Source organism: Panthera pardus, unplaced genomic scaffold, assembly GCF_024362965.1.
Source record: "Panthera pardus isolate Hobbes unplaced genomic scaffold, ASM2436296v1 HiC_scaffold_22, whole genome shotgun sequence".
Classification (NCBI taxonomy): Eukaryota; Metazoa; Chordata; class Mammalia; order Carnivora; family Felidae; genus Panthera; species Panthera pardus.
Genome location: NW_026526788.1, coordinates 43,593,434 through 43,620,810, shown reverse-complemented (window position 1 = coordinate 43,620,810; position 27,377 = coordinate 43,593,434). Strand labels below are relative to the sequence as shown.

The 27,377-nt window shown below is 42.3% G+C and overlaps 1 protein-coding gene across 4 annotated transcripts in view; it reads left to right on the top strand.

The window, feature by feature from the left end:
• GRID1 (glutamate ionotropic receptor delta type subunit 1) overlaps window positions 1-27,377 on the top strand; it is a 696,359-nt gene that overhangs the window by 450,007 nt on the left and 218,975 nt on the right. For all 4 annotated transcript variants that reach the window (XM_019444807.2, XM_019444804.2, XM_019444808.2 and 1 more), the window contains one exon: window positions 19,614-19,784. In XM_019444807.2, coding sequence (XP_019300352.1) covers window positions 19,614-19,784 — 171 coding nt within the window. The remainder of the gene's footprint in view (window positions 1-19,613; window positions 19,785-27,377) is intronic.

Below are 27,377 nucleotides of genomic sequence, written 5' to 3'. Positions count from 1 at the left end.
CAGAATTTTCTGTTAACCTTGGGGCACCTGGGTGGCTCAGCTGGTTAAGTGTCCAACTCTTGATTTTGGTCCAGGTCATAGTCTCACAGTTCATGAGTTCGAGCCCCACATGGGGCTCTACTCTGACAGTGCAGACCCTACTTGGGATTCTCTTTCTCTCCCACTCTTTCTTCCCTTCCCCTGCTCTCTCTCTCTCTCTCTCTCTCTCAAAATAAATAAACTTTAAAAAAAGAATTTTCTATTAACCTTGGTTAATACACAGAAAAGTCATGAAAATTTCTCTAATTTTTATCCAATAGAAGGGAATGAGCAGCATCAGTGGGCTCATAGAAGACACATAAAGTAGCTTTTATGATTAAACTCACAGTATTGTGCTTAAGGCCCTGGCTCTGTTTTGTGAGAGTCTTCAATGGCCCCAGTGAAGCTCCCCCAAGCAGACTTGCAGTGAGGGAGCAGGCGCCCTCCTTCCTTTCATGAGGAGTGGAATCACATCCCTGTTCCCCTTTCCCCCTCAAGGAAACGTTCCTCACTAAATCATCTTTTCCTCGATTTTAACTCTTCTGGTTTTTTAGTCAAGAAATTAATTCTCATTTTCCTTGGCGAATCTGCATGTGTGCCAGGCTCTTCACTATGGAATTTCATATCATTAAAGCTTGGTGCCTCCAAGGGAAATTCCAATTTAGCATAATGGTTTCGTTTAATATGAAATGCTGTTTCCTCTTCCAGATATTGGTTTCAGGAAGAAGGGATCTATTATCCATTAAGTTTTTGTACCTCTGCTCACATAACACAGCCCAGGGAAGGATGTGCCCCTCAGGTGAAAAGTAGTCACAGCAACGAGCTGTAGGTCTGGGCAGTGTGGTGAGCTTGAGGGATGAAATTATGGGTAGACATCTAACTGGGCAGTGGTTTGGAGTGCAGGGTGCTAATATGTGAGGAGGGGCACGAGGAGATTCTGCTGAATCTGCTCCTACAAGGATTTGGGCTTTTAACCTGAGTGAGCTGAGGTGCCACTGGAGCATTTTGAGCTGAGGAGTGATGCCATCTGAGTTATGGTTTGGAAGGACCACCCTAAATTCTGTGTTGAAAATACACTGTAGGCATTAGGGTGGGAAAGGACAGAAAAAGGAAAAAGAAAGCTTAAAAATTAGTGCCTTTAATTAGCGATGATGATGGCTTGGACCAGGATGAGATAAGTGAGCAGAGGTAGTAAGATGCACTCAGATTCTGAAAGTTTGAAGACAGGGCTGACAGACACTGCTGACCAAACTGATATACACAGAGGACAAATGACTAGCCAAAGGGCAAGCATGTAGCAAGTGTTAAAGCTGAGGAAGGGAAAAGGAGGCTTTAGGGTGTTTGTGGGGGGGAGTGGTATTTTATGTAGGGTGTTCTTGATTTTAACCAAGCAGTATGACTCTAGTGCATACACTCTTATTATTTCACAAACTTTTTGAAGTGTAACTGACATTAAAGATACTGCACAGTTTGATGAGTTATGTCTTGGAGTTTTGACATATACATTTGTGAAACTATCACAGTAATCATGAAGATGCACCTTTCTATTACCCACAAAAGTTTTCTCCTGTTCCCACGTAACCAGTTTCTCTCTCTCTCCACCCAATCCCAGGTAACCTCTGATCCATTTTCTGTCAGTGTAGATTACTTTGCATTTTCTAGGATTTTAGATCAGTGGAATCATACAGTACATACTCTTTTTTGTCTAGCTTATTTCACTCAGAATAATTTTGAAATGCATTCATGTTGTTATGTATATTTGTTGGTTAATTTTTGTATATGGTGTGAAGTAAGGGCTGAGATTAATTTTTATTTTCTTCTGATTTATTTTCTGCATTAATATTTAATTTTTCCAGTACCATTTGTTGAAAATAGTACTCTTTCCCCTTTGGATCATTCATTGAGTATCAATTGGCCTTCAATGTTTGGATCTATTCCTAGGGTCTCTCTTCTATTTCATTGACCTATATGTCTATCTTCACACTGGTACCATGCTGTCTTTATGCTTGTAGCTTTATAGTTAGTATTGAAATGAAGTAGAGTAAGTTTTTCACCTTTTTCTTCTTTAAAAATGTGCTTTTACCCATCTACATCCTTCACATTTTCACAGGCCTGGGACTAGGATGAGGCAAGTGAGGCACCTAATAAGGCAAAAAATTTAAGGGGGAACTCACCCTCAAGTTTGTGCAAGTACCTCACCTTAGTTCTTGCCTTGCATTTCCATATACATTTTATTTTTAAAAACTGTTTATTTATTTTGAGACACACACACACACACGTGCCCACGTGCATGCGCATGCACGTGCGCACACACACACATACACACAGGGCAGGGAAGGGACAGAGAGAGAGAGAGAGCAGTGAGAAAATTCCAAGCAGGCTCCATGCTGGTGCTGGAAGCACAGAGCCCAATGTGGGGCTTGACTCATGAACCGTTAGATCAGGACCTGAGCCAAAATCAAGAGTTGAATACCTAACTGACTGAGCCACCCAGGTGCCCCGACCATATAAATTTTAGAATTAACTTGTCAGTTTGTAGAAAAGGCCTGCTAAGATTTTAATTTCAATTGTATTGAGTCTAGAGCTCATTTGAGGGAGAATTGAGAGCTTCACAACATTGAGTCTTCTGATCTATGAACAAGATATATATTTTCATTTATGTATATCCTCAATTATTTTTAGCAATGTTCTGCAATGTTAAATGCACAGGTCTTGTTAAATTCATCCCTATGTTTCTAATATTTTTGATATAATTGTAAATGGTGTTGCTTTTTCAATTTAAGTTTACAGTTGTTTCTAGCATGTAGAAAATACAAAGGGCTTTTGAATATTGACCTTGCATCTGTGTCACAACCTTGCTAAACTTATACATTAGTTCTAGTGGCTTTATTTTGTAGATTTACAGTTTTCTACATAGACAATCATGTCATATGTGAATAAAGACAGTTCTACTTCTTCCTTTCAAATCCAGATCTTTTTTATTTCTTTTCTTGCCCTACTGCATTGGCTAGAACCTCCAGCACAATGTTGAATAGAACTATTAAGACTGCACATATTTGGGGATGCCTGGGTGGCTCAGTTGGTTAAGAGTCCAATTTCAGCTCAGGTCATTATCTCACGGTTCATGAGTTTGAGCCCTGCATTGGGCTCTGTGCTGACAGCTCAGAGCCTGGAGCCTGCTTTGGACTCTTTGTCTCCCTCTCTTTCTGCCCCTCCCCCACTCACTCCCTGTCTCTGTCTCTCAAAAGTAAATAAACATTAGAAAATTAAACAAAAAAAGACTGCACATCTTTACTTCTTTCCTGATTTTAGGGCTATACATTTAGCTTTATACCATTAATTATGATGTTAGGTATAGGTTGATCATACATATGCTTGATAAGGTTGAAGAAGTTCTCTTTTGTTATTAGTTTCCTGAAGGTTTTTAACAGAATTAGAGACTGGATTGTGCCAGTTTTTTTATGCATCTATTGATATATTCACATGGTTTTTCTTTTTTTATTCTGTTGATATGGAGTACTAAATTAATTCATTTTCAAATGTGAAACCAACCTTACAGCCTGGAGATAAACCCCACTTGCCCTCATCATGTTTCTGGGTTTTATTTTGTTTTGTTTTGAGTTGTTGGATTTACACTTACCTAAAATATTAGCAAATATATTTTAAGGAAGTTTTGTATCTATGTTCATGAGGGATGTTCATCTGTAGTTTTCTTATCTTGTAAACCCTTTGTCTAGTTTTGTTATCAGGGTAGTACTAGCCTCCTGAAACAAGAATCTGTTTCGTCTCTTTAGTTTTCTGAAAGAATTTGTGTAGAATTGATATGTAGAATTCACCAGTGAAGATACCTGGGCCTTGAAATTTCCTCACCTACCCACCTACCTCCACCATGGGAAGATTTTTAACAACAAGTCCAGCTTTATTAGTAGATATATTTAGGTTATACATTTTTTTTCTAAGTGAGGTTTGGTAGTTTGCACCTTTCAAGGAAGTTGTCCATTGTATCTAAGTTTCTCATAGTTCTGATCTGCTTCTGATAAATTCTTCACCTTGTGTTTTTCATTCCTTAAAGGTGTTATTTTACTGACTTATGGTTCACCTTGTTTCTGATGAGAAATCAGCTATCATTCTTATCTTCATTTTTCTCTGCATATTGGATCTTTTTCCTCTGGTTGTTTTAAGATTTTTCTTTTTCTCTGATTGTGTGTTTAGGTGTGGATGTCATCAAATTTAGAAACTGTTTAACCATTATTTCTCCCAATATTTTTTCTGTCTTTCCCTTTATCTCTTTTATTTCCTGGACTTAAATGACATGTATATTAGGTTGCTTAAAATTGTTCCATTGCTCACTAATGCTCTGTTGATTTTTCCCAGTCTTTTTTTTTTCCCTCTGTGATTCATTTTGGGAGTTTTTGTTTTGGTACTTTCAGGTTCATTTATTTTTCTTCTAATCTGCTGTTGATTTCATCTAGAGTAATTTTCATTGCAGACATTGCATATTTTATTTGTAGAAATTCAATTTGCGTCTTTTATTTTTCTCCCTGTCATGTACATACTTTCCTCTATGTTCTTGAACATATGGTGTGTGTTTATACTATTTATAATATCTGTTTTAATGTCCTGTTCTACTAATTCTGCCATCTGTATTATTTCTGGGTCTGTTTCCACTGATTGATTTTTCTTCTCATTATGGAGAGTATTTTCCTATTTCTTTGCATGCCTGGTAATTTTAGATTAGATGCCAGACATTGTGAATTTTACATGGTTGGGTGCTTGATTCCTTTTCTTCTTTAAGTATGCCCCACCCCCACCTCTATTCTTCCCCCAGGACAGGGTTAAGTTATTTTGGAACATTTTTATTTTTTTGAGAATTGCTTTGAAGCTTTGTTAGGTCAAAAACAGTTTTGGTCTGTTGCTGTTGCTAATGTGACCCATTATTACGGATTGTTAAACCTGATCCTACCAGGTGGTTCTTTCCTTAGACTCAGGTAGTTACCTCACTCACATGCACTAACCAATACTCAGCTGAAGATTCAAAGGGAACTTTCAGTAGATTTCTGGAGGGCATTTTCTGTGTAGCTCTCGCTTCTCTGGAATTCTGCCTTATGAATTGCAATTGTTTTGGCTTCCTCAAAACCCAGACTCTCTCTTCAACTCATGGAGACCATCAGGCTCTGCCTAGGTTTCCCTTTCCTCTGCTGCAACCTGGAAAGTCTCTGTTAGCATGAAGTTCAGGCTCACTTCATTTGTTTCTTTTTTTGGGGGTTAACACTTTTTAGTTATGCCTGTTGTCTAATGTCTGAAAACTGTCATTTCATGTTTTGTTTTTTATTTAAAGTGAATGGTAAGTTCAGTCCCTATAAGTCCATCATGGTCAGTTAAGTACCATGCTACATACCTTCTATTCTTCCAAATTTATATTCTCAGATCTTTACATTTAAATCTACACAGTGGGCTCCAGTTCAGATGTAAGGGCTTTGATATGGTAAACATGGGGCTGTAAACTTGAGAGCCATCCATTCCAGGGCTCTGAATCATGAAGTCTTATTTTAAAATCATATTTGGAAATTTTTTAAATAATATTTCAGGATTTTAAATTATAATGCAATTAACAATTATAATTTTCTATCAGCTCCTTGGGGATTAAAAAACCATGAAGTGGTAATGTGAAACATTTTCCTGGTGGTGGGGAGAGTTGTGCACAAATAAAAGCAGATTTAAATATTCTCCTGAGACAAACAAATAGGTATTGCAAACAAAATAATTGAAGTGGTTTGTAGCAAGCAAGCAAATGAATGCCATGAAGGATCAGCGGCTATTATATTTATTTTTCTGTTTGAATATTTGCCTGGGGAGTAAGCTGAAAATTGAAACCCCGATCAGCTTTTAAAAATTTAACAACAGACTGAAGAGCGTTGGCTTTATGTTAGAGAATTACTTAGGTCAGAGTTTCAAATACTAAAATTTTTGAGGGTCACTTTTGCTTCCTTTCTCTCTTCCTCCCTCCTCTCCTTCCCTCCCTCCCTTCTTCTCCCTTTTCCTCCTTCTTTCCTTCCTCCTTCTCTTCCCTTCTTTCTTCCTAAGTGTTTACCAGGCCTGGTGCTCAGTATCAGAAAGACAACAGAATATGAGAGACATACACCTTGGCCTCAAGGAGCTGGTTTTAGTTCTGAGCCCAGTGTAGATGGAGCAATGGATTAGCACCTGCAGCTTCCTTCTGGTTCTGTGGGGAACACAGAATTCACAGTGCCTCCACATCTGAATCAGGGTTGTGGGTATACAATAAAGGGCCAGAGGCTCATTATGGATTTTGGATCTAAGTTAATGGAGTTGCCTTATTCAGCTCTTGACACCCGTTTTTCCAGGTGACGTCTGTAGTGTTCTCCTGGGGGCATATGGTTGCGTGAAGGATCACTTTTCTGCCTGTGACTGCCTGCCGGGTTTGTTACCTGGAGAACTCTTTCTCAGACTCTGACCTGAGTTGTTGAACTGTGTAGACACTAGATTTGCTCCTCCCTCCAAATGGCAGACTAACTATTTTTAGCTTGTCCCTACAATTATTAGTGCTTTTAATACACGGGCCTAGACCCGCAGAAGAATAGGTTTCAGGCCCAATATAGAGGATATTTCAGGCATATCCCATCTGAAGAAGTGAGGGTAAGGTTAGCAGTCAGCGAACCACTTCTGGGAATTGCTTTGACCTACCTCAGATGTTCTGAGTCCCTTGGAATTAAGGGAAACTGCCTGAGCAGAGGTGAGTGATACCGGTTGTGGGAATTCAGAACTTGCAAGGTTGCTGGGAGCAGGAAGACCTGAGAAGATGGGGGCAGGGCACACAGGGAAGAAGGAAGAGTGAGATCCAGGAGAGGGAGTTGAAATGGAAAAGGAGAAAGTGGAAGTAAGAGACATGAAAGAAAAAAAAGGAGAGAGAGCAGGGGTAAATCTCACAGACAGCCCAGTCCAGCCCAGCTGTCATCCATAAATAACTTGCAGCCAGAAGCTTTACTGTCTCCAGTAAATGTTGGGGACATGTGTGGGTCCCCTGGCTCATTGGAGGGCAGATGTCCACCTTGTGTTCATGGTCAAATATAATAGAATAAAATGTGATGAAATAAAAACTCAATTAAATGAAATAGAACAAAAGAGCCACTAAAAATGCAAGACCCCAGGGGACTTTTTGGTCTTCTCTGGGTGAGATTGCAGATTCTCCTGATAAGCTGGTAGGCCTGGGGAGAACCTGAGGGGACATCTGTTTCACCCTAGGGCCAAGGTTAGGGGCAGGTCTTTAGGGAACAGGGCCAGCTGCTCACTACTGGCCGTTCTGACTGGACCACTCAGGAAAATGGACTGTGATGGAGGCGGTGGGATGGGGGGAGAGCTCTGCCGCCTGTCTGGGCAGCCCTGGGTGAAAAGGGCAGGCAGAATAGGATGCTGGCTTTCCTGTGAACAGAACCCATTTGTGTCATTTATGAAAATAAAAGAAGCCATATGAATTTTCAATTAATGGGCCATTATATTTAGTGATAGGATGGCTGAGTTCTGATTTGATGTCTTGGCAGGGAGTCAAGTGAACCCCAGGATCTCTTGGAGAGGAGGGACAGGAAAGAGCTCCGTATGTGCAGATTGGGGTGGTCTGCTATGGGCTCCCTTAGGGGTGTGCATGAGGCTGCATGGGGCCATGGAGTGGAAAGAGGGGCAGAAAGAGGGCTGGTCTGTCTTCCTTGAGGCCAGGCTGTGGCAGATGTTTTGCCGGCCTTCAAAGGCTGTACAGAGAGCTTTAGCTTCTGAGGTAGAAGGATAAGAAGTACTCACCGCAAGACTCTGTGCTAGACATGTTGGGTCCCATTGGATGAAAGTCTTTGAATTAAGGCAGAGCTCCTGGGGAAGTAGTTACCCCATTTCCAGATGACACTCAAAGGAATTAAGTTACTTGTCCAAGTTCTACAACCAGAGAGAGGATAAGCTAGGACTGGAGCCCATACACACTTGATTCCAGATTCGACACTCTTTTCACTTCACTGTATAATATAGACCAGTGCTTCTTAAATTTGAACATGCCTATGAGTCACCTGAGAATCTTGTCAAAATGCAGATTCTGGGTAGATAGGTCCAGCGTGGGGCCTGAGATTCTGCCTTTTTTTTTTTTTTTTTTTTTTTTTTTTTTAACAAACTCCCAGTTGATACTGATGCTGTTGGCTCTTGGACCACACTCTGGGGAGCAAGGGCATCCTCTATGGCAACTTTCCATATCCTGTGTAAAATAGGGAGACTGCTGCATACCCCATGAGTTTTTAGGGGATGATGAATGAGACAGGATGTCTCTGGTCAGAACCACCATGCAGAAAGTGCCCTCCTCCCACCTTCTCTGTCTTGGAAATGTAACCAGCACCAAGCTTCGGCAGCTTCCTCCCACCCTCTCCACCTCACCAGGATGTCCTAGTCTCTATGGAGCCTTAGCTTGCCTTGCCTTAAGCACTCTGTGGGGATCTGAAAACAGCAGACATTCTAAAAAGTCTGTTGACTTCAGTGGGAGGAAATCTTTAATCACGACTTTATTGAATCTTCCTTCTGTTTTTCTCAACTTCTCTCAAGCCAGCTTTGTCTGTGAAGTTTTCCTTACTATCATCAACTTTAGATTACTGGCACTATGGTTGTTAGGAGGGAAACAAACTTTATTATTTCTCCAGCAATGGAATAATGCTGGTATCACACAGATGTTTGATAGATCTAGGCCTTTCTAAAGAATAAAAGGAAATGACTAATAATGTGATTACACAGCCCTATATAAGTTTAGAGCTCTATATAAATGTTTAATAATATTTTCCCCTGGTATCAGAGGGTTCAGAAATTTTACTGAAGTCTTAAAGATCAGACAGAAACTTATTTGTGCATGAGTTTTGCATCAGGTTTGCCAAAGCGTGTATTTAGAAAAAGGAGATCCTTACCATTTTAATTGCTATTTTGAAGATTTCTCCTCATTATGAAAATTTATCCTCTTTGCTACTCAAGCAGACATGGAGTGAGGCTTCTTCAGTGATTCTCTCTGTTTTAAATAAAAATTTCCAAGAGCTACAGGGCATGATATCTAAACACCTTGTCCATCATTCAAATGTTGCCATATTTGAGATCTCAATTTTTAAGAAGCTGACCATTTCAGATATAATTGTCTATACACACTTACATTAAGTCCCATTAAATTCTGTGTCAGTCAGGTTTTTTTGTTTTTTTTTTTTACCACAAGTAATAGAAAAGTATGAATCTAGTTTCGTTAAATGGTCTGAAGCTTTATCGTTTCACCTTAGAGGAGGCTCATAGGTAGGTCATGAGGTTACAGGGCAGGGTGATTCAGAAGCTAACTAGTTTCCTCAGGGGTCTGTTGTGTTCAGTGTGCTTGGCCCACCATCAAATGGAATTTCCCCATGAGTCAACCTCCAGAGGCTGAAAGGTGCTGTCTTTTCTTGGTGGTCATTTTAGGATTGAACAAACCATCTCAGAATCCTTCCAGGAGAACCCCCTTCACATCTGAACAGAAATAGAGTTGTGTCCCCTCTCCAAGGACTGCCTAAAGTAGTAGGACCATCCAGGTTGGCTCAGAGCAAGCAGGATGCACCTGTGGCTGTGGGTGCAGCGGTCATGACGTCCCACCACCCCAAATCCCATGGTGGAGGGAAGGGCAGCTGTTCACCCTAGGGTTATGGCAGCATAGGGGAGGAGGGGCAAGACTGCAAGTGAGGCAGCAAATCGGTTTGCTATTCCCCTCTATTTCCCCTATGGCAACCATTCTCTTGAAGCTGCCATGTGTCCTTCACATTTGTTTTTACTGCATTACACATATCTCTACTATAAATGTACCGTATTTGATGTATCATTCTGTAATTTGCTCTTCCTTTTTTTCCTTTCTGGTCTGTCTTCCTTAACTCTATTATCTGCATGGTGCAGGTGATACTGTAGTATTATGGGTTTACTCAGTGATTTTTATAGCTGCATCATAGTTCATCATGTAAATCCCATTGCCTCTGGTTTTTGTTATTACCTCAGAGGCCTGTGTGGAAGTGAGGAGGAAGCAGAGGAATCTGAAAGACATGAAAACTCCCAATTTTTCTGTTGATGTTTCCTCATCGTTTTTGTTCTTCCCATAGTTAGCAACAAGGGGCACTTTCAAAACCATTACTGGCTTTGGTATTGCCTGTTCCTCAGCTTTTTGGGGTCAAAGGCCTCTTTGAAAATTGAATACAGCTCATGGGCTTTCTCCACAGGAAAATTCACACATACTTGTATGCTTAACATTTTTTTTGGAATGGCAGCCCCGCCACCCTCCGCCACCCCCAGCCCCAAGCAGCCAGAGGCCCTGGCTAGAGACACAGGTTGTCTCTGAATGGAGACAATCAGGTCTCATTTGGTTCCTTATTGTGCCCTCTATGAAGGACAATTTTGCTTTCAATCAGTGAATTAAGTAATGCCTTCTGAGAGGATGTGAGGCTTGGTTTTTCTTTCGAATTTGTCAGACTTTTCTTTAGTCTTACCTCTTTGTACAAGGAGATGTGTGGAGGTTTCCTGATAATTTACTTGCCTCCAAATGAAGATAGTCTAGGTTTCAGTGTGCATGTTCAGGACAAAATTAGAGGCAGTGAGTATTTTTATTATTCGGTCTCACATTTTATTGTGTTCATAGAAATCTTCCTTTAAGTATGCTACAAAGCATAAGAGTCTTTCTTCCCCGCTGATAACTTGAAGAATGGGGTGTTCACTGGCAATTCTATCCCCGTTTTCTTCCTCTGCTTGTTTTAGCTGTTACAATGTTTTTGTTATCAAACTACAAATATTTCTTACATTGAAAAAAGTTTCAGCGATCTTTGCCATCGCTCTCTTCCAATCCCATAGTCAGCATGTGGTCTAGCTTCAGCATTTAAGCTCTGTCTAAAGATGGTCCATTTGCAACAACCCTAGTCCAAGATGCCATCATCTTTCACAGAGATGATCTCTTGAGTGAGCAATATTGATGAGAGATGATTTATGGGGGGAAGCTATTAGGTTGCAGGAGGGCAAGGTAACAGTAATTTAGGGAAATGTTTCTGGAGCAAGAGACAAAATATTAATTTGGGACCTGCAGAATATTTACCTTTTTGTATGCACAATGGGAGATGATTGAAGAATACAATTGGGATTTGAGCAAATGGAGAAGATTGCACGTGCTTCTCTTGGGTCCCTCAGAAATGGCTCTCCTTCCAATATTAATGACAAAGAACTTAGAGAAAGGCAGTCAAATGAAGTAAATAGAAATTGTAGCATGATAACTGAGGTTTAGTTAGTCACACAGCCAAAACATATGAGGAGTTTGGGAGGTGGGTGTGTGTCCCAGGAAAAGGGTGGAGTCATTCTTCTAAGAAAAGAAAATTCTGTATAAAAGGATTAGTAGTATTTAGCCTGAATGATGCCCCCAAATGCAAAAGAACTAGAAAAGCAGGGTATAATATACTTTAAAAGTATTTTGAAATGGATCACTTAGCAGTCAAAAGTAATGTCCACAGAGGACTAATATGAGGTGAAAATTGAAACTTTGGGAAATACATGAGCTTCAGATTTAGTTTTGGCCTTGAATCTATTGGTCAAACTGCAGAAACCTTGAACGTTTATTTTTCTGGCTGTTTGGGGGCACAAAACACATGAGATCAGTGTAAGAACCAATCAGATGTGGGGCCTAATGAGAGATTTCCTCATAAAGCTAGAAACTTAGATCCTTGGTATACAGGCTAACTAGAAATGAACTCACTGCACAGAAGGGAATAGCAAGGAAATGTTCTCTCTTGGCTTTGGAGTTGCATGATGGGAATGAATTTTCTTGACAATTGATGAGTCCCATTGAGTTTGTGACCCAAGTCATACCACCTGTGGTGCCTAATGAAGCTCTGAAGAAGGTTTAATATTAAATTCAATGGCTGTAGGCCAGTAGTGCTCTAACCTTAGTAGATTAGGTTGTAGAAGTGAATGCAAATAAAGTAATGTGAATTCCAGTCAGACTTCAAGGAATTCATAAGGAAGTTCTAAGGAAACTAAGAGTACACACAAGAGAAGGAAAGAAAGAAAAAAAGAAAAAGAGAGAGAAAGAGAGAAGGAAGGAAAGAGGAATATAGAGACAAAGGAAAGAAAGAAGGAAACAAACCACCATGAGTGAGAGCCAGGGAGGAGAAAAGGACAGTTTAATCAGATCTCAAATAACTTTAGATATTATAACTATCTGACATAGACTATTAAGTAAGTATGCTGAAATATGTTTAAAAATAGATGCTGGAAACATAAGCAAGGAATAAAAGCTATTTAAAAATGAGGCAGAATTGAAAAATAAACAGTTTCAGGAAATTAAAAGAACTAATAGTTGATGTTAAAAAATGTGAAGGATGAATTAACAATCAAAGTGGACACATACGTAGGGAGAATTGGTGAACTGGAAAATGTGAAGACATTATTTAGAAGACATACCAGAGATACAAAGAGATGGAAAATATGAAAGGGAGATATAGACACATGGAAGATAGAATGATAATATTAGATTTCTAGGAGGAAATAGGAAATGATGGGGAAGAAATAACATGAAAGGATATTATGGTCAAGAATTCTCAGGAATTATTGACAGAAACTAAACCCCAGATCTAGGAATCCTAAGGATAAAAATAAAAGTAAAACATCCATGCCTAGAGACGTCATTAGACAGAGAAAAATCTAGAAAGCATCCAGGGAGAAAACACAGGTCTTCTTCAAAAACATGGCAGTTAAATGGATTCCTAATGTCTGGAGTTAGTGGGCTGAATAATGGCTCCCAAAGATATCCAGGGCCTAAATCCCTGGAAATTGTGTGTTACCTTACATGGCAGAAGAGATTTTGCAGAAGTGTTTAAATTAATGATCTTGAGGTAGAGAGATTATCTTGGATTATCTGAGTGGGTCCTAAATGCAATTTCAAGTGTCCTTATAAAAGGAGGCATGGGGAGATTTAAGAATACAGAAGAGAAGGCAATTGGTCACAGAGGAAGAGGCTGGAGTGATGTGGCCACAAGCCAAGCACTGCTGGAAGCCATTAGAAGCTGTGGAAGGCAGGGAACCGTCTCTTGTAGAGCCTCTGGAAGGAGCACATCCCTGCCAACATCTGATTCCAGCCCAGTGAAACAGATTTTGGACTTCTAGCCTTCAGAACTGTGTAGAATAAAATTCTGTTGTTCTGAGCTGCTAACTCTGTGATAATTTGGTATTACAACCATAGGAAACAGATATAGTGGACAAAAATGGAAGGCAGATGATAGTGTCATATGAAATTCAGAGTGCTAAGAGAAACTAGTAATCAACTGTGATTTTTATCTTTCAAGAGTGAGATTACAAAAGGTATTTTCCAGCAAATAAAAACTAAGTTTATCACTAACAAACCGACATTAAAGGAAATTCTAAAAGTAATGGGAAATTAATAGGAATTATATGTAATAGGAAGGCATAAAGAAAGAATTAAAATGCTGGATATTATTATCACATTAGTCAGGATGATGGTGATTGGAAAGAAATGTTGAAGAGAAGAGAATAAAATACTGATTAGCCTCATGCTTTGTTCAGTATGCATTTAAAAATATCTAAGATAACCAAGAAAAAAATAATATAGAGAACAAAACTTCCAAAAGAGGGTAAAATAATGAAAATAGGGGAAAAATCATTCTAAGGGGAAGTAAAAAAACACACAAAAAAGAAACAATAAGATGTAATGTAAATAATATGGTACAAATCAATGTAAATGTATAGATAATCATAGTCCAATACAAATGGATTGAGATTTCTACTAAAAAGTCAAAGATGGATGTAAAAAGCATGTAGTATATTTTGTTTTTAATAGTCTCCAACTTAAGTGTGAGACAGAGAAAGATGGATGATGGCAAAGAGGCGGAAGACGTTAGAGCAGGCAGCTCGTAACCAAAATAAAACTGGTATCACTGTATTAATATTGGACACAATACAGTAGGAGGCAAGATGAATTACTAGAAATAAAGAGGATATCTAAATAATGATAAAAGATTCAATTCAGGAAGGAGTTTTAGTTCTCCACTTATGCATAACTAATAAAACACTCAGAATATGTTTTTTGAATTTTTGAAAATATAGGCTGAATACAGAAAGAAATAGACTAATTCCTAATCTAATGGACCTAAAAGTAGACCACAGAAACCAACAACAGCAGGACAGTTAATGCACATGAAACATTCATGCAGACTGACCACGTGATAAGCCACAGAGCAAAAGTTCAATACATTTTAAAAGATTAGCTTCAAACAGTCCATGTTCTCAGGGCACAATGCATTTAAATTAGAAATCAATAGGATGATAGTAAAAAGAATACCCTAATGTTTGGAAAATTTTGAAAAATCCCTAGTAAATTACTTATGGGTCAAAAATATATCAAAATGGGATTTTAAAATGAGTGATACAATTTGTATGTATAATTTATGGGACACAGCTAAAGCAATGTTTGGATGTAGATTTATTGTCTTAACCACTTTATTAGAAAAGAAAAAAATGTGTAAGATTCCACAGCTGAGCTGCATACCTTAACAGTTGGAGAAATAACACCTAATAAATCCAAAGAAACTAGAAAAATAATAGAGTGGAAATTAATGAAACAGAAGACTAACACATAAAAAAGTATCAGTTAAGTCAAAACTTACCTTTTAAAAAGTATTTATAAAATAAACTTCTGTCATCAGAGGGCACAAATAAATATTGTTAGCAATGGATGGGAGCGCATGGCTTTGGATACATTAGAGAGTGAGGAAGTAGAGAGACATTGTGAACAACATATGCCAATCAACTGGAAAGTTTGGACAACATAGCTGAATTTTTAGAAGAAAACATGACTAAGGACAGAAGGAAAAATGAGCAAAATCCCTATATACAAAAGGAAAGTTAATGAGTAATAAAGCAACTTCCTACAAAGAACATACCAGGTTAGATGAGTTTATAGGCCAATTCTACTAAACGTTCTAGAAACTGGAGAAGATAATTATAACATGTGACAAAGAATTATCTGGAATTAAAAAAAAAGTTCCCATGAATCCATATGCAAGAGACCCAACCCAATGGAAATGGGACAAAAACACAAATACAAGAAAAGAAACACAAATAATTCATAAACATATGAAAGATATTTAATATTATTAAGAATTAGGGAAGTAGAAATCAAAATCCAATGATGCACCAATTCATACTCACCAGGATGACAAACATTAGGAAGTCCTACAATAATGTCAGGTGCAGGGAAGGGTGCAGGAAATCTCTTTACCAGACATGATTATAAATTGGTACAATAACTTTGGAGATTTGATATTACTATGTAAATTTGAACATATTTATGTTCTCCTATTGAGGAATTCTAATTTTAGGTATATATCCTAGAGAAATTCTCATACAAGTCACCAACACACGTGCACAAGGAAAACGTGCACAGAAGCTTTGTAGTAGCAAATGGACACAAATGTTCCAATGGTAAGCAACACTCGAGTGGATTAATGGTGACAGAGGCATACAGGGCAGTAGGGTACAGCTAAGAAAACGATGAAACTAAGCTGTACCCATTGCCATGAACAGATTAGGGAAATGTTAAACCAGTGGGTTTTAAATGTTTGTTGAATATTGGAATTATCTGGAGAGCTCATGGAGAAAACAGAAAACTTTGCTGGGTGAAGAATGGGACCTGCATTTTATCAAGTTCCTGAGGTGATGCAGATACACAACAAAGTTTGAGAACCAATTGTGTCAAAACACAATCACAGGGGACCTGCAGGTGGTTTAGTTCGCACAAAGCTAAACAAAAATGTGTAAGGCAAAGTTATACGTTATTTGGGCTATACACATAACTCATCGCATGACAAAGTTAGCTGCTGGTAAGGAGGAAGGGGTAAGCATTTGGGGGGAGGGATCCAACCAAGATGCAAGGTATACTTTATTTCTTAGTTTGGCAGAAGGCACACTGATCATTTGATTATTCATACTTAATGTATGTAATGTTTGTGCCTAATATATATTTCGCGGTGTAAACTTACAAAGTCATAAAACAAAAGCAAGATTTATTTTGAGCCTGTGCACCCCAGTAGGCATCTGGGTATGACACATTATTGCTGCTACTGCAGACTTGCTGATTTTAGTGAGGGTAGTGGAGGTCACACAGTATATATATACACATTGTCTTTCTTCTGCGGCTCATCACCAGCACTCTCTGGAAGGAATGTTTAACTGGGACAAAGAGAAAGTTTGTTCTCCAGGTGGGTTGTATAAAGTGACTGTGTGGATAGCCTTCTGCATCCATAGGAAGGCCCAGAGGTTGGATGTCTTCACATGGGTCCAGAGGCTGGCCAACTGTGGAGGCTGGGTGCAGGGAGTGAGTGAACCCCTGTCTGTACTCTGTTGGTACACAGTGGTACCAACAGCACGGGAGAGAGCCTGACACAGAGCTCCTGGAATTGACAGATGGTGTAGGGTTGGAATTCTCCAAGGGGAGGGACACATCCTTGGGAGAAGAGGTGACTCTTTTCATTGCCCTCAAGGGACCCGAGGGAGTTGCTTCTGTTCTTCTGTTCTTTTACCTGCACTTCTTACATTCTGATTGCAACTATCTCTGTGTTGGACACTAAGAATAGGCCCAGAAGGATGGGGAGGCAGGGAGGAGTACACTGGAAGATGGTGTGTGTGCTTTGACCCAGAGGGGGTGGATGAGAACTGGGCCATCGGAGACGGGGTCTGCAGAGATCCTCATTGATGCAGCTAATGGGTTGGGTTGAACTGTGCCAAGTTTGTAAGGATTTCTGGGCAGGAAGAATGGAGAAAGAACAGTATAGAGACCACAGCAGCTGGGAGCAGAAGCAAAGTCCCCCACCCCGTTATGTTGGGGCTGCCCTTGGCTCACTTAGCCACTCACCCCTGATTCTGCTGCAGGTTGCCAGGGAAGATGATGGGCGTGCTTTCCAGAAAGGTATTATGTACCCTGTAAGTCAGACTCCCTACAGAGTTGCAGGGTCCCGCTTGGGGTGCAGTGTCACTGACCTACCAGGAAGTTGAGAATGCAGGAGAGGTTCAATAAAAGAGCCTCTACAATGGCTCTGCAATCAATGAGTATGTGAGAAAAACAAAAGGTATGTGACTTCCCGTTTCCTCTCCAAGGTGTGCGGGCTCTGATTAACCCTCTTATGCATAGTTCAAATTATGTTCTTCCTGACCTCATGGTTTTTTGAGTTAAAAACAATTTCCTCCCCCAATCTTCTGTATTCCTTCTCCAAGTAGAGCTAACTGGCCCATCGTTGCCCTTTCGTACGGTCCTACATACTGTTCGATCAGAATGTGATTTCCCTCACCCCACTGTTGGATGCTCAGGGCAGGGGACCTGTTAGCAAGGCAGCTATGAGCAGAGTACAAACATCCTGCTCAACTATAGTCTGTCTTCTGTTTCCTGAAGCCTAGCTGGTTCTGGGCCCATCTCACCTTTGCACTTTCCCCCACCTCTGGGCTTTTGGTCCCAATCCAACAAGATTATCTTCCCTGAAATAGTCTTTGGTCTGAAATACAAAGTTTAGTAGTTTAAACCCAGATTTACTTGAATTCTTTTGAGATTACTGCATTTCCACATCCTTGGGAACTATATCTATCGATCATTCTAAAAGGATATGACTCTCAATGTCTTACTTTCTCCCAGATCCAGCATGTTGTTTCAACTGGTCAGTCTTCATGCTTATGTCAGGTTCCTAAGAGAGTTCCTGGAACAGAGACTTTACCCCAGTTCACCCATCAACATTCTTGTTTAAGTGATTTGAACCCTCCCCATCACTAATTTCTAACCTTATTACCTCCACTTATACCAGTTCATTGCCTCAAAGCTAGAATGTGTCATCTGTAATGAGGAAGATTTAAGACCTATTTTATTTTATTTTATTTTATTTTATTTTATTTTATTTATTTTTTTAACGTTTATTTATTTTTGAGACAGAGAGAGACAGAGCATGAATGGGGGAGGGTCAGAGAGAGGGAGACACAGAATTGAAACAGGCTCCGGGCTCTGAGCTGTCAGCACAGGGGCCTGATGCGGGGCTCGAACTCACGGACCGCGAGATCGTGACCTGAGGCGAAGTCGGTGCTCAACCGACTGAGCCACCCAGGCGCCCCAAGACCTATTTTAAAACACGGATAGTCACAGTTCAAATTTTGACTTGCAACCAACCACTGATTTAGCCATCCCTTTTGAGAGACAATAAACAAGAACTTTTCTTAACCTGACTCCACCTCTAAAACCCTTTATTTGTGTTAGTTTGTATTTTTTGTCATTCCTGTGTTGCTCCTAGCCTTGAAGCAATTCTAATTCCTTCTTGTCTTCTCATATCATTGTATGGCAAGCAGCCACAGGGTTTTGAAATGGAAATCTGAGTGTAGCTGCTTTGTACCTAAACCTTGCCAGAGCTCCTCACTGCCCTTAGCTGGGTCTATTCTCCCTTCCCCCACATCTGGCCCTGAACAGGAGCTTGAGGGTTGCGTCTGACCACTGCACCTTTCTGCCCGAGGCACTCACATGCCCTGCTGCCGCTCCAGGAATCCGGTGCCACAGGGTGTCACCCGCTGCCTCTGTCTTCAGCAGCACTGCCACCGACTCAGCTCTGAACTGCCCCTTCCCTCTACATATACTTCTGAGCACTTTGCCTAACAAGTTCATCTTTCAGGTTCAGCTTCAGTGCTAATTCCTCATCGAAGCCTCGTTCTGGAAGGAGCTCCCTGTGGCCAGCTGCCTTTACTATTTCCATGCTTGAAAGTGCTCAGTCAAAATGGGATAGTAATAGGATGTACCTCCTAGAATTCCTGAAATTGTTGTGAGCACCAAATGAGATAATGTGTGTAAAGAGCTTAGCAGACATCTAACATGGAAGCACAATGGGTTTCCTGTGCCCCTAGATTTCCTTATTGCAACACTCAGCCTATTTCATGCTACGAAAACCTTGAGCTTTACTGGGTGGGATTAGGCCTGACTCATTCAAGGCTGTGTCCCCAGTACTTAGTACAGAACAAACCACACAGGAGATGTTGGGCAGATTTTGTGCAATGAATGAGTGAATGAATGAGTGTATATATTTTCAAAATTTGTATGCAGATCTTAAAAAGCGAAGCTAATCATTAAAGAATTAGGGGAAACTCATGGCATTTTGGTCAGTTTTGTCTGAGAAAACCAGTTTTGTTTCTCTCAGGGAGATGACCCCCAACAGGAAGTTTAGCTTTTACTTCCAACTGATGCCTACCATGACATTGACAGCATGGGTTCTTCAGAGCTTGACCCTATAGAAGCTAACGCACTGGTGGCTTGGCCACAGACATCTTTTTTCTGGTCTTCAGGACAGCTGTTGAGTAATTCTGTGTGGGTTTTAAGGGTTAGCAAGTATTATTTAAAAATAACCTATTAATGAACTGTGTGACGTGGGCCCAGTCCCTTGACCCCTTTGTCTATTTAGGCTGTTGGCCATTGATACCTCCTGATGGGCCTTTTGCAGGCGCAGTTTGTGAGTCTATGGTAAGCATGGGTCTGATTATCTTCCCAGGAAATCAGCGACCCAGAGATCCTGGATCTGGTGCACAGTGCCCTTGGCAGGATGACTGTGGTCAGGCAGATCTTCCCATCTGCAAAGGACAACCAGAAATGCATGAGGAACAACCATCGCATCTCCTCCCTGCTCTGTGACCCCCAGGAAGGCTACCTCCAGATGCTGCAGGTCAGTGCTCACCTGTCAAGCTCCCTCCAGAAGGGAGTCTCACTCATGCCCTTGGCCTGCCGCAGGTAACGGGCAAAGATGTGCCACAGCTTCAGCTGAGCACTATTGCCCACCAACTTTAATTACTGGAACCCTGTCATTTGCTGAAATTGAAACCAGTCAACTGGGCAGTGCCTCTGAGCCGCATTAGCAGGCAATTATGCCTGTTGTCAGCAGACGGGCCATATGAGCTCACTGGGTGCCTCTTGTATTTAAAAGTTACATGTTCAGGGAGTAAAGACATTACTGTCTCTCAGGCTTCTGCGCTGACTACTTTGTGGGTGATGGGTTCGTCTGGCAGGATTGGAGATGGAGCCTTCCTGTGGGGAGTCAGCATTTTGAAACTGTTTTAGGGTCTTCCCTGTAGAAAGTCAGTAATACAGACATAGCTCTTGTGAAACAACTAGGGAGTGTCCCAGCTCATCTGCTGAGTGCTAAGGTGTAGGCCAACCAGGACATTCCTGGAGTCCCAGCTGAGCGGGGGGAGGCCCGAGGGCAGGACCATGACATGCCTAGCTCTTGTACTCCATCCAACGCAACAGGTACAGAGTGCTTCCAGTTAGTGCTTCTACCACACCTGATGCCATATATGCAATCAGTGTTAGCTTCCCCTGGGGCCAGGGAGTAGGATGGCGAGTTGTGTACCTATTGTGAGAGGTCGTTTTCCCTCTGGATGTTTGAGGATAGCAATGAAACACAGTGGAGACTGCCCATTGGCAGCTCAGAATCCACTTCTCCATTAAGACTTCCATGCATAAGGAAACTTTCGCTTGATGCTTGGTGGGAGACACATAACAGAAGGAAATTTCTCCCAGTTGGGTTTGCAGAAATTACCCAGAAGTTTGTGCATGTGATATGCTTGCCATTCAGCATTTGAAACTAGTTATACCTTCTTTACCCAGCCAGGCATGACGAGTGGAAATCAGGTTTCAGGACAGAGATATGCTGTATTTACCACCTGAGTATCTGTTGCATCCCAGGACATTTTGGTATTAACCTTATCAGGAGGCACACATTTTGGGGAGGGGGAGTATTAGAATCTCTGGAGTGGTCTGGGTACATGTGTAATTTGCCAAAGCATCAAATCCATTCTATAATCTTATGTTTGGGGAGGGGGAAGGGAAACATACCCTAAAAGATGGCAAACACTAGAAATATGTTCTTGGTTGAGGAGGGAATGTAGCAGACACAGATTTTAGCTGGAGTAATTCCCACTACCCCCATGTCCACTGCTCCCGGGAGCCACCACAATGTCTGGGGTCTTTCTAACATGGTGAAGGATTGGCCAAGAGAGCAGACCAAGGCCCCTGCAGGGCTCATGGACCCGAGAGTCCTGGGCATATGGGGCAGGGGTGGAAGGTGCTTAATGCAAGATTTTATATGTTTGGATGCGGCTGGCCTGTTCTGCCTTCTTCCTTTTTTGGAGCTTGGAAGAAGAGGTCAGGACCAAGTAAGTCCCCTTCACTGGGCCTCTGCATTTCTCTCCGTGCTCTCGACATGGATGGAAGCAGAGTGAGATGATTGACTCCAGTCAGTGTGTGCCCATTCCTGTATCCTCGCCTGGGGCAGGAGGGTGCGGGGACCCCATCACTCTCTGGGTGGTCAGACCCTAGGAGGGTCTTACTCCCAGGCGTGGTCTCCCCTTGATGGGCTTCATCCCTCTCCAGCCTTGTCCCTGCTCCACGCCACTGCCCCATCAATTTTTCCCAGTTCTTGCCTGGTCACTGCACTCTTTCTACTTAAGGAGAGCAGGAGGGGCCCCTTTCCACTGCACAAGTATGTGTTGTATAGGTTGTGAGTGGTGGGAGAATGGAAGTTCTTCTTATTAAGGCCTATGATTGCTTATTTTTTCACGGACTAAAATGTGGGCTCTTTGGTGGCATACTAGATACTCTAGATGCAAAGCATGTGTCCAGGAGGACAGGAGAGAAAAGGAGACCGGCAGTCTGGATGAGGAATCTGGCGGAGAGCATACTAACATGGCCCACAGCTGTGAAGAGGGTAAACAAAGGCACAGCTCCGAGGTGTGTGGCTGGTTATCATCAAATATGGTAAATGCAATATCACACCTGGAACCCTGGCCACCCTACCTCCCTCTGTCTGTTCCTGCTGATACCCAGGCACTCCATCAAGAGCAAGACGGAAGAGTGACATCAGAGACATCTTGTGGTGGTGGAAGCGACAGCAGTGGTAGTAGCAGGAGTGGTGTTAGTAGTAGCAACAGTAGTAATAACAGCAGGAGTAGTAATAGCGGTGCAGTAACAGTACTGGTAGTAATAGCAGTAGCAGCAATAATAGTAAGAGTAGCAGCCGCACAGCAGCAGCAGCTCAAGAGCCATACTGTGTGGGTTCAAATCCCAGGAACTCCAGTAACTAACGAAATATTTATTATTTACTTGTCATTTTGTGCCTCCATTTCCTGTCCCGTAAATTGGAATGTAAAGTGTCTACCCCCTAGGGACATAATAAAAATTAAGTGAGGGAATGTATAGAAAGCATTTAGAATAAGACTGACCTATTCATGTCATTACAGAGGAGGTGGTCAGGTGTGTTCGGGGTTTCCAGCAAACATGGTCTCATTTAAAAAAAGAAATTTTTTAATCTTTATTTATTTTGAGAGAGAGAGACAGAGCATGAGCGGGGGAGGGGCAGAGAGAGAGGGAGACACAGAATCCGAAGCAGGCACCAGGCCCTGAGCTGTCAGCACAGAGCCCGATGCGGGGCTCGAACTCACAAACTGTGAGATCGTGACCTGAGCCGAAGTCGGACACTTAAACGACTGAGCCACCCAGGCACCCCTCATTTTTTTTTTAAATTTTGTAAGGTATAATCCACTTGTCTTCCTGAGCATGCTCTTTAAAATTTATTTATTTATTTTGTGAGAGAGAGGGAGAGAGAGAGAACCCCTGGAGGTAGGGCAGAGTCAGAGGGGGACAGAGGCTCCAAAGCACTGATAGCAGAGAGACAGATGCGGGACTTGAACTTGTGAACCGCGAGATCATGACTAGAGGCTAAGTCAGAAGCTTAACTGACTGAGCCACCCAGGCACCCCCCTGAGCATGCTCTGTAAGAGCAACACAGCAGGTAGGAGAGCATTTCCTTTGGGTCTAGACCCATATCACAGGCCTTGTGTACTGCTTTCTGTCCACACCACTCCTGCAGGCACTCAGGCAGAGCTGCCTTTTGTGGGAGAGGAGAGGCCATGTCTGGGGAGACCCATTGAGCCCTTTTTACAAGACTCTGCTCATTGGAAACCCTCAGTAAGGACTGATGGGGTGGATCTGTTAATAATGCAGATCTTAACACAAGTTAAATTGTCTCTAGAAGTCTCTTTATATATATTTATATAAATGAAAAACTTTATGAAAAGAATCTCCATCTCCATTTGTTGCCTCTGCCTCGAGAAGGGGTGTGGTGAGAGGAAAATACATGGATTTACTTTACTCACCCCGCCCAACAACCATTTGGGCAGCTCCTAGATTCATCTCATTTATAAGCCATTCTCTTCGAGTTTCCCAAGTAGCTATTACCACTTCTTTATTTCTTAATGACAGTATAGAAGACAAACTAATTTCTACTAGCCTCTAGCTGTGAGATTTATCGAGAAGACTCTAACATGTTTAGAACAACTAACTCAAGAAAAAATAAAACATTTGTGTCATGGATTATTAACTTTGTCTTGATGAAATTAATGAAGATCCTTTGGGAAGTGGAGCTCTCAAGTCCATCTTTTAGTTCTTCCCCCGGATGGCTGCTCTTGGGATGATAATTCTGGGTTAGATGTTTTCAGGAGAACCATCAAGAATGGGGAGTTTTTACAAGATCGTCCGTCTCTTGGCTTCTCCACTGCACTGGTCTCAGAAACTCCATCTTCTTCTATTAGTCCTGTGGTCAGAGCTTTCTGTGCTCCAGAGCCAACCAAGCACTATTATAGCAAATCAATTTGATTCCTATTTAGTACAAAGTCCCTTGGAGGAAAAATACCAAAATAAGTGACTTGTAGTAGCTCCAAAAGCTTTGCATTTGCCGGTGTGCTGTTGTTTATTTTCCCCTACAAAGCACTGTCTCATTTGGGTATTTCTCATTCTTGTTCCCTTGACAAGTTGTTTTAGAGCTTGTCTGACTCAGCCAGTAATAAAAGTGATAACCAGTCTGGAAGAACCTTGAGACTTTGCTAAGATTTCACGGGCAGCCTTGCTGAGAGGAGAATCTGTAAAGCACTCGGTCTCCATGACTGCCCTGTCCGGTGACTTCAGGGCTGCAACAGACATATTGTCACATTGTCATGTCATTTCTATTCAAATGGGCTTCCAAAGGGGGACAGACAACTGATAGAAGTTGTGTTGTCTGGTCACCATGGAGCCTGATCCTTGAATTAAGCTGTGGGGGCTAATGTGGTATTATTATAAAATGCTCCCTCGAGTTGGAATTTCTCCTCTTTGTGAATTTCTAAATTGTTGAATGGCTTGATAGATGGAATAATTCTTCCCTTGCTCAGTCTACTAAAACATGTGGAAACCCCCCCTTCCCACATGCCCCTATTTCGTTAGGGCTTTCTGTATTCTTCTCTGGCTAGAAGTTGTTTGTCAGCCTGCCAGTAGAATCCTTTTCTCTGGAGTAGCAGTGGGCCACCCCACACCATAGCTATCTTGGACTTTATGTCACTTTCACTGGTTTCCTTTTTTACCCTAAACACCCTGGTTGAATATGTAGCAACAGTCAGTCATGAAGCATAACGGGAGCATGGTGGGGCACGATCCTCAATGCCTTTGTCAGAGACAATTGCGCAGGTGGTCTCTCTGGCTGCAGTTGGTTGCTGTTCTGGCCACAGATGTCCACATGCACATTTGGAGGCCAGAGAGCCTCAGGTACGGACAAATGCCCTTCCCCACTCTGCCTTCCATCCCCTTGGATTCACCGATGAGCAGAGAGCCCCAGCTCCTTTGCCCTCTGCCACCATCTGCTCCCTCGCTAGGCCTGGCTGTGGTGCCCTGTCTCAGGATGGGCAGGCTGGCAGCAGTCTGGCAGAAAGGCCTCGCCTGGAGATGGATTTCTCAAGCTGCGACATCTGGGCGTCAGCTTGTCCTCCCAGCTGGACCCTCTGCCGGCTGTTTGTCTGACTTTGCTGGTTGACCAGAGCCTGTCTGAGGATCTGGTCGGAGGTCAGTTCCTGCTGTTTGCCCCTGTGAGGTCTCCCTGAACAGTCCACTTGGCTTGATTAATGATGGAGGGAAGAGAAAACTGGGCTCTTTAGAAGCCTGGAGGAAATGCAGACTTCCTTAATGAAAACATTTCTTATGTTTCTATCTTTGGTGTGGGGTGGATAATGGTCTGGTGTTGAGATGCAGCTGGCTCGCGTGGCTGTGACCCTGGCCTGCCATTCATCTTCCTTTGCCTTCAAGCATGATTCTTCCCCTGATAATGTGGCTGCACAGCAAATACCCTGGGCCCTGGAGTATAACGGAGACACGGCTGGAGCACCCTCACACTTACTACAGGGAAACATGCACGGAGCACTGGAAAGTCAGGCAGCTGGCTCCACAATGGGGCCATTGTCTTTTGGGGGCCTGTCTCTTCCAGTCTGTTGGAGGTGGACACAAGTCTTGGCCTGCAGGGTCCAAATAGGATCTGAAGAGTATAGGTCTCCTTAGCATATTTTATGAGTGGGGTGGGGGGGCTTATCTTTTCATTACTCCTGGTCCTAATGCTGCTTCTGGGGACTCATGTAAGTAAACAGATCATCCAGCCTTCTCATGGGGCTGCCTTCAAATTAGGGTTGACTCAGATGTGAAACCAGCACCTTTCCTGGCTTTGCCTACAAATCTAAGTCTTGAATATGCTGTCACATATGGTAAGAGTCAGGGTAGGGTATTGGCATTGTAGTGGCACAGACAGCCTGTGATGTCCTCAGTCCTTTCCTGCTGAGGAATGTTCTCTGCCTGTCCCCCCACCCCGGGACCTCACACTCTCTTTCCTGCTGACTTCTCTATCCATCCTCTATTTTCTTCCTCTGGGTCTTGACTCCAAAGTAAATTCTCCTTATTTTTTCATGAAGATAAACTTAACAATCTTTCTGGTAGCCTTTGCCCCTGCTAACACAGGAATATAAAATATAACTATATAAAATATAATTACTGATGTAGTGGGGATTCTGGTGCCAACTCTTAAAAGAATAAAATCTGTTTTTCCATATCCAAGGTCCTCAGTTGGCTTCATGGGATTGGTCTTTGATCATTGGGCAGCCAAGAGGTCTACCTGGGTCTCTCAAGGGCTGCAAGCCCCAATCAAGGCCTCCTGGCCAAATTCTCTCCTCTACCTCCGAGAAATGTGTCCTCACATTTCCCATTTCCCTTCCAAAGACCCACTTCCTGCACAGGTTATTGGCTTTGGAAATACAAGTTTGCTAGGATGCTCCCATCTCCTGGAAATGCATACCCCAGATTCTGATTGGAGATGGACACTTCCCCACGGAATATATTGGTCCAGAGCTCCTATACCCTTTTCTCAGCATGGCTTGTATCCTCCATCAATGATATTCTTTTTTTTTTAATGTTTATTATTTTTGAGAGAGAGACAGAGAGACAGAGTGTGAGCAGAGGAGGGGCAGAGAGAGGAGAAGACAGAGAATTTGAAGCAGGCTCCTGGTTCTGAGCTGTCAGCACGAAGCCTGACTCCAGGCTCGAACTCATGGATTGTGAGATCGTGATCTGAGCCAAAGTCAGATGCTTAACCGATTGAGCCACCCAGGTGCGCCCTCCATCAGTCGTATTCTGAGAAGCATTCTTTTTGCAAATACCTTGGTATATCTTTACTTTGGTGTTCTTTGTCCTAAAAACAGATTTACATCTATTCATTCAGCATTCATTAATTCCACAAACCCTCATTATGCGCTGATTATGTGACGGTTCCTATGTTAGACATTCAAAAATGCTCTCTGTCTTAATTCCCACAAACTCTGCATAAATGGGGAAGTTTCATCTCTATTCCGTAGCAGGTACCAGTTGGGAAGAATGGCATATACAAAAGCCCAGGGGCCCAGGAGAACAGGGACAGAGTTCAGTGTGTCTGAGGCTAGAGGTGGGAGGTGGGAAATGTTGGGAATTCAGTCAGAAAGGGGGATAGCCGCTAGGGTGCCGAGGACCAGGGTGTGGCCTTTGGAGATGTGACAGGGCAGGATGTGCATCCAGGAAAGACAACTCTGTGCAGGGGTGGGGGAGGGCCCAAGGCTGGGAGACAAGGTAACCAGTAGTTACTATTTCCTCAGGGAGAAATGAGGGCACTTGAACCACACTGTGGTTGTAGGAGATGACCACATAGACAGGACATAAGGAAGCTTCCTTGGGATTGAAGCCCCTAAGCCTGGGCGAGGGACAGGTGACAGGGCAGAGTACAGAGCATGGTGCTTCCCACAGGGCTGGGCTGGAGCTGCCCCTGTTCTAGCCCTGCTTGCCTGCCTCCCTCTTTCTCCTGCACACCTGGGTGGTCTCCTGTGGTTGAGCCAGCCCTGCAGGACACATGTCAGACCTTCAACTGCAATGGGCCAAGCCACCTCCC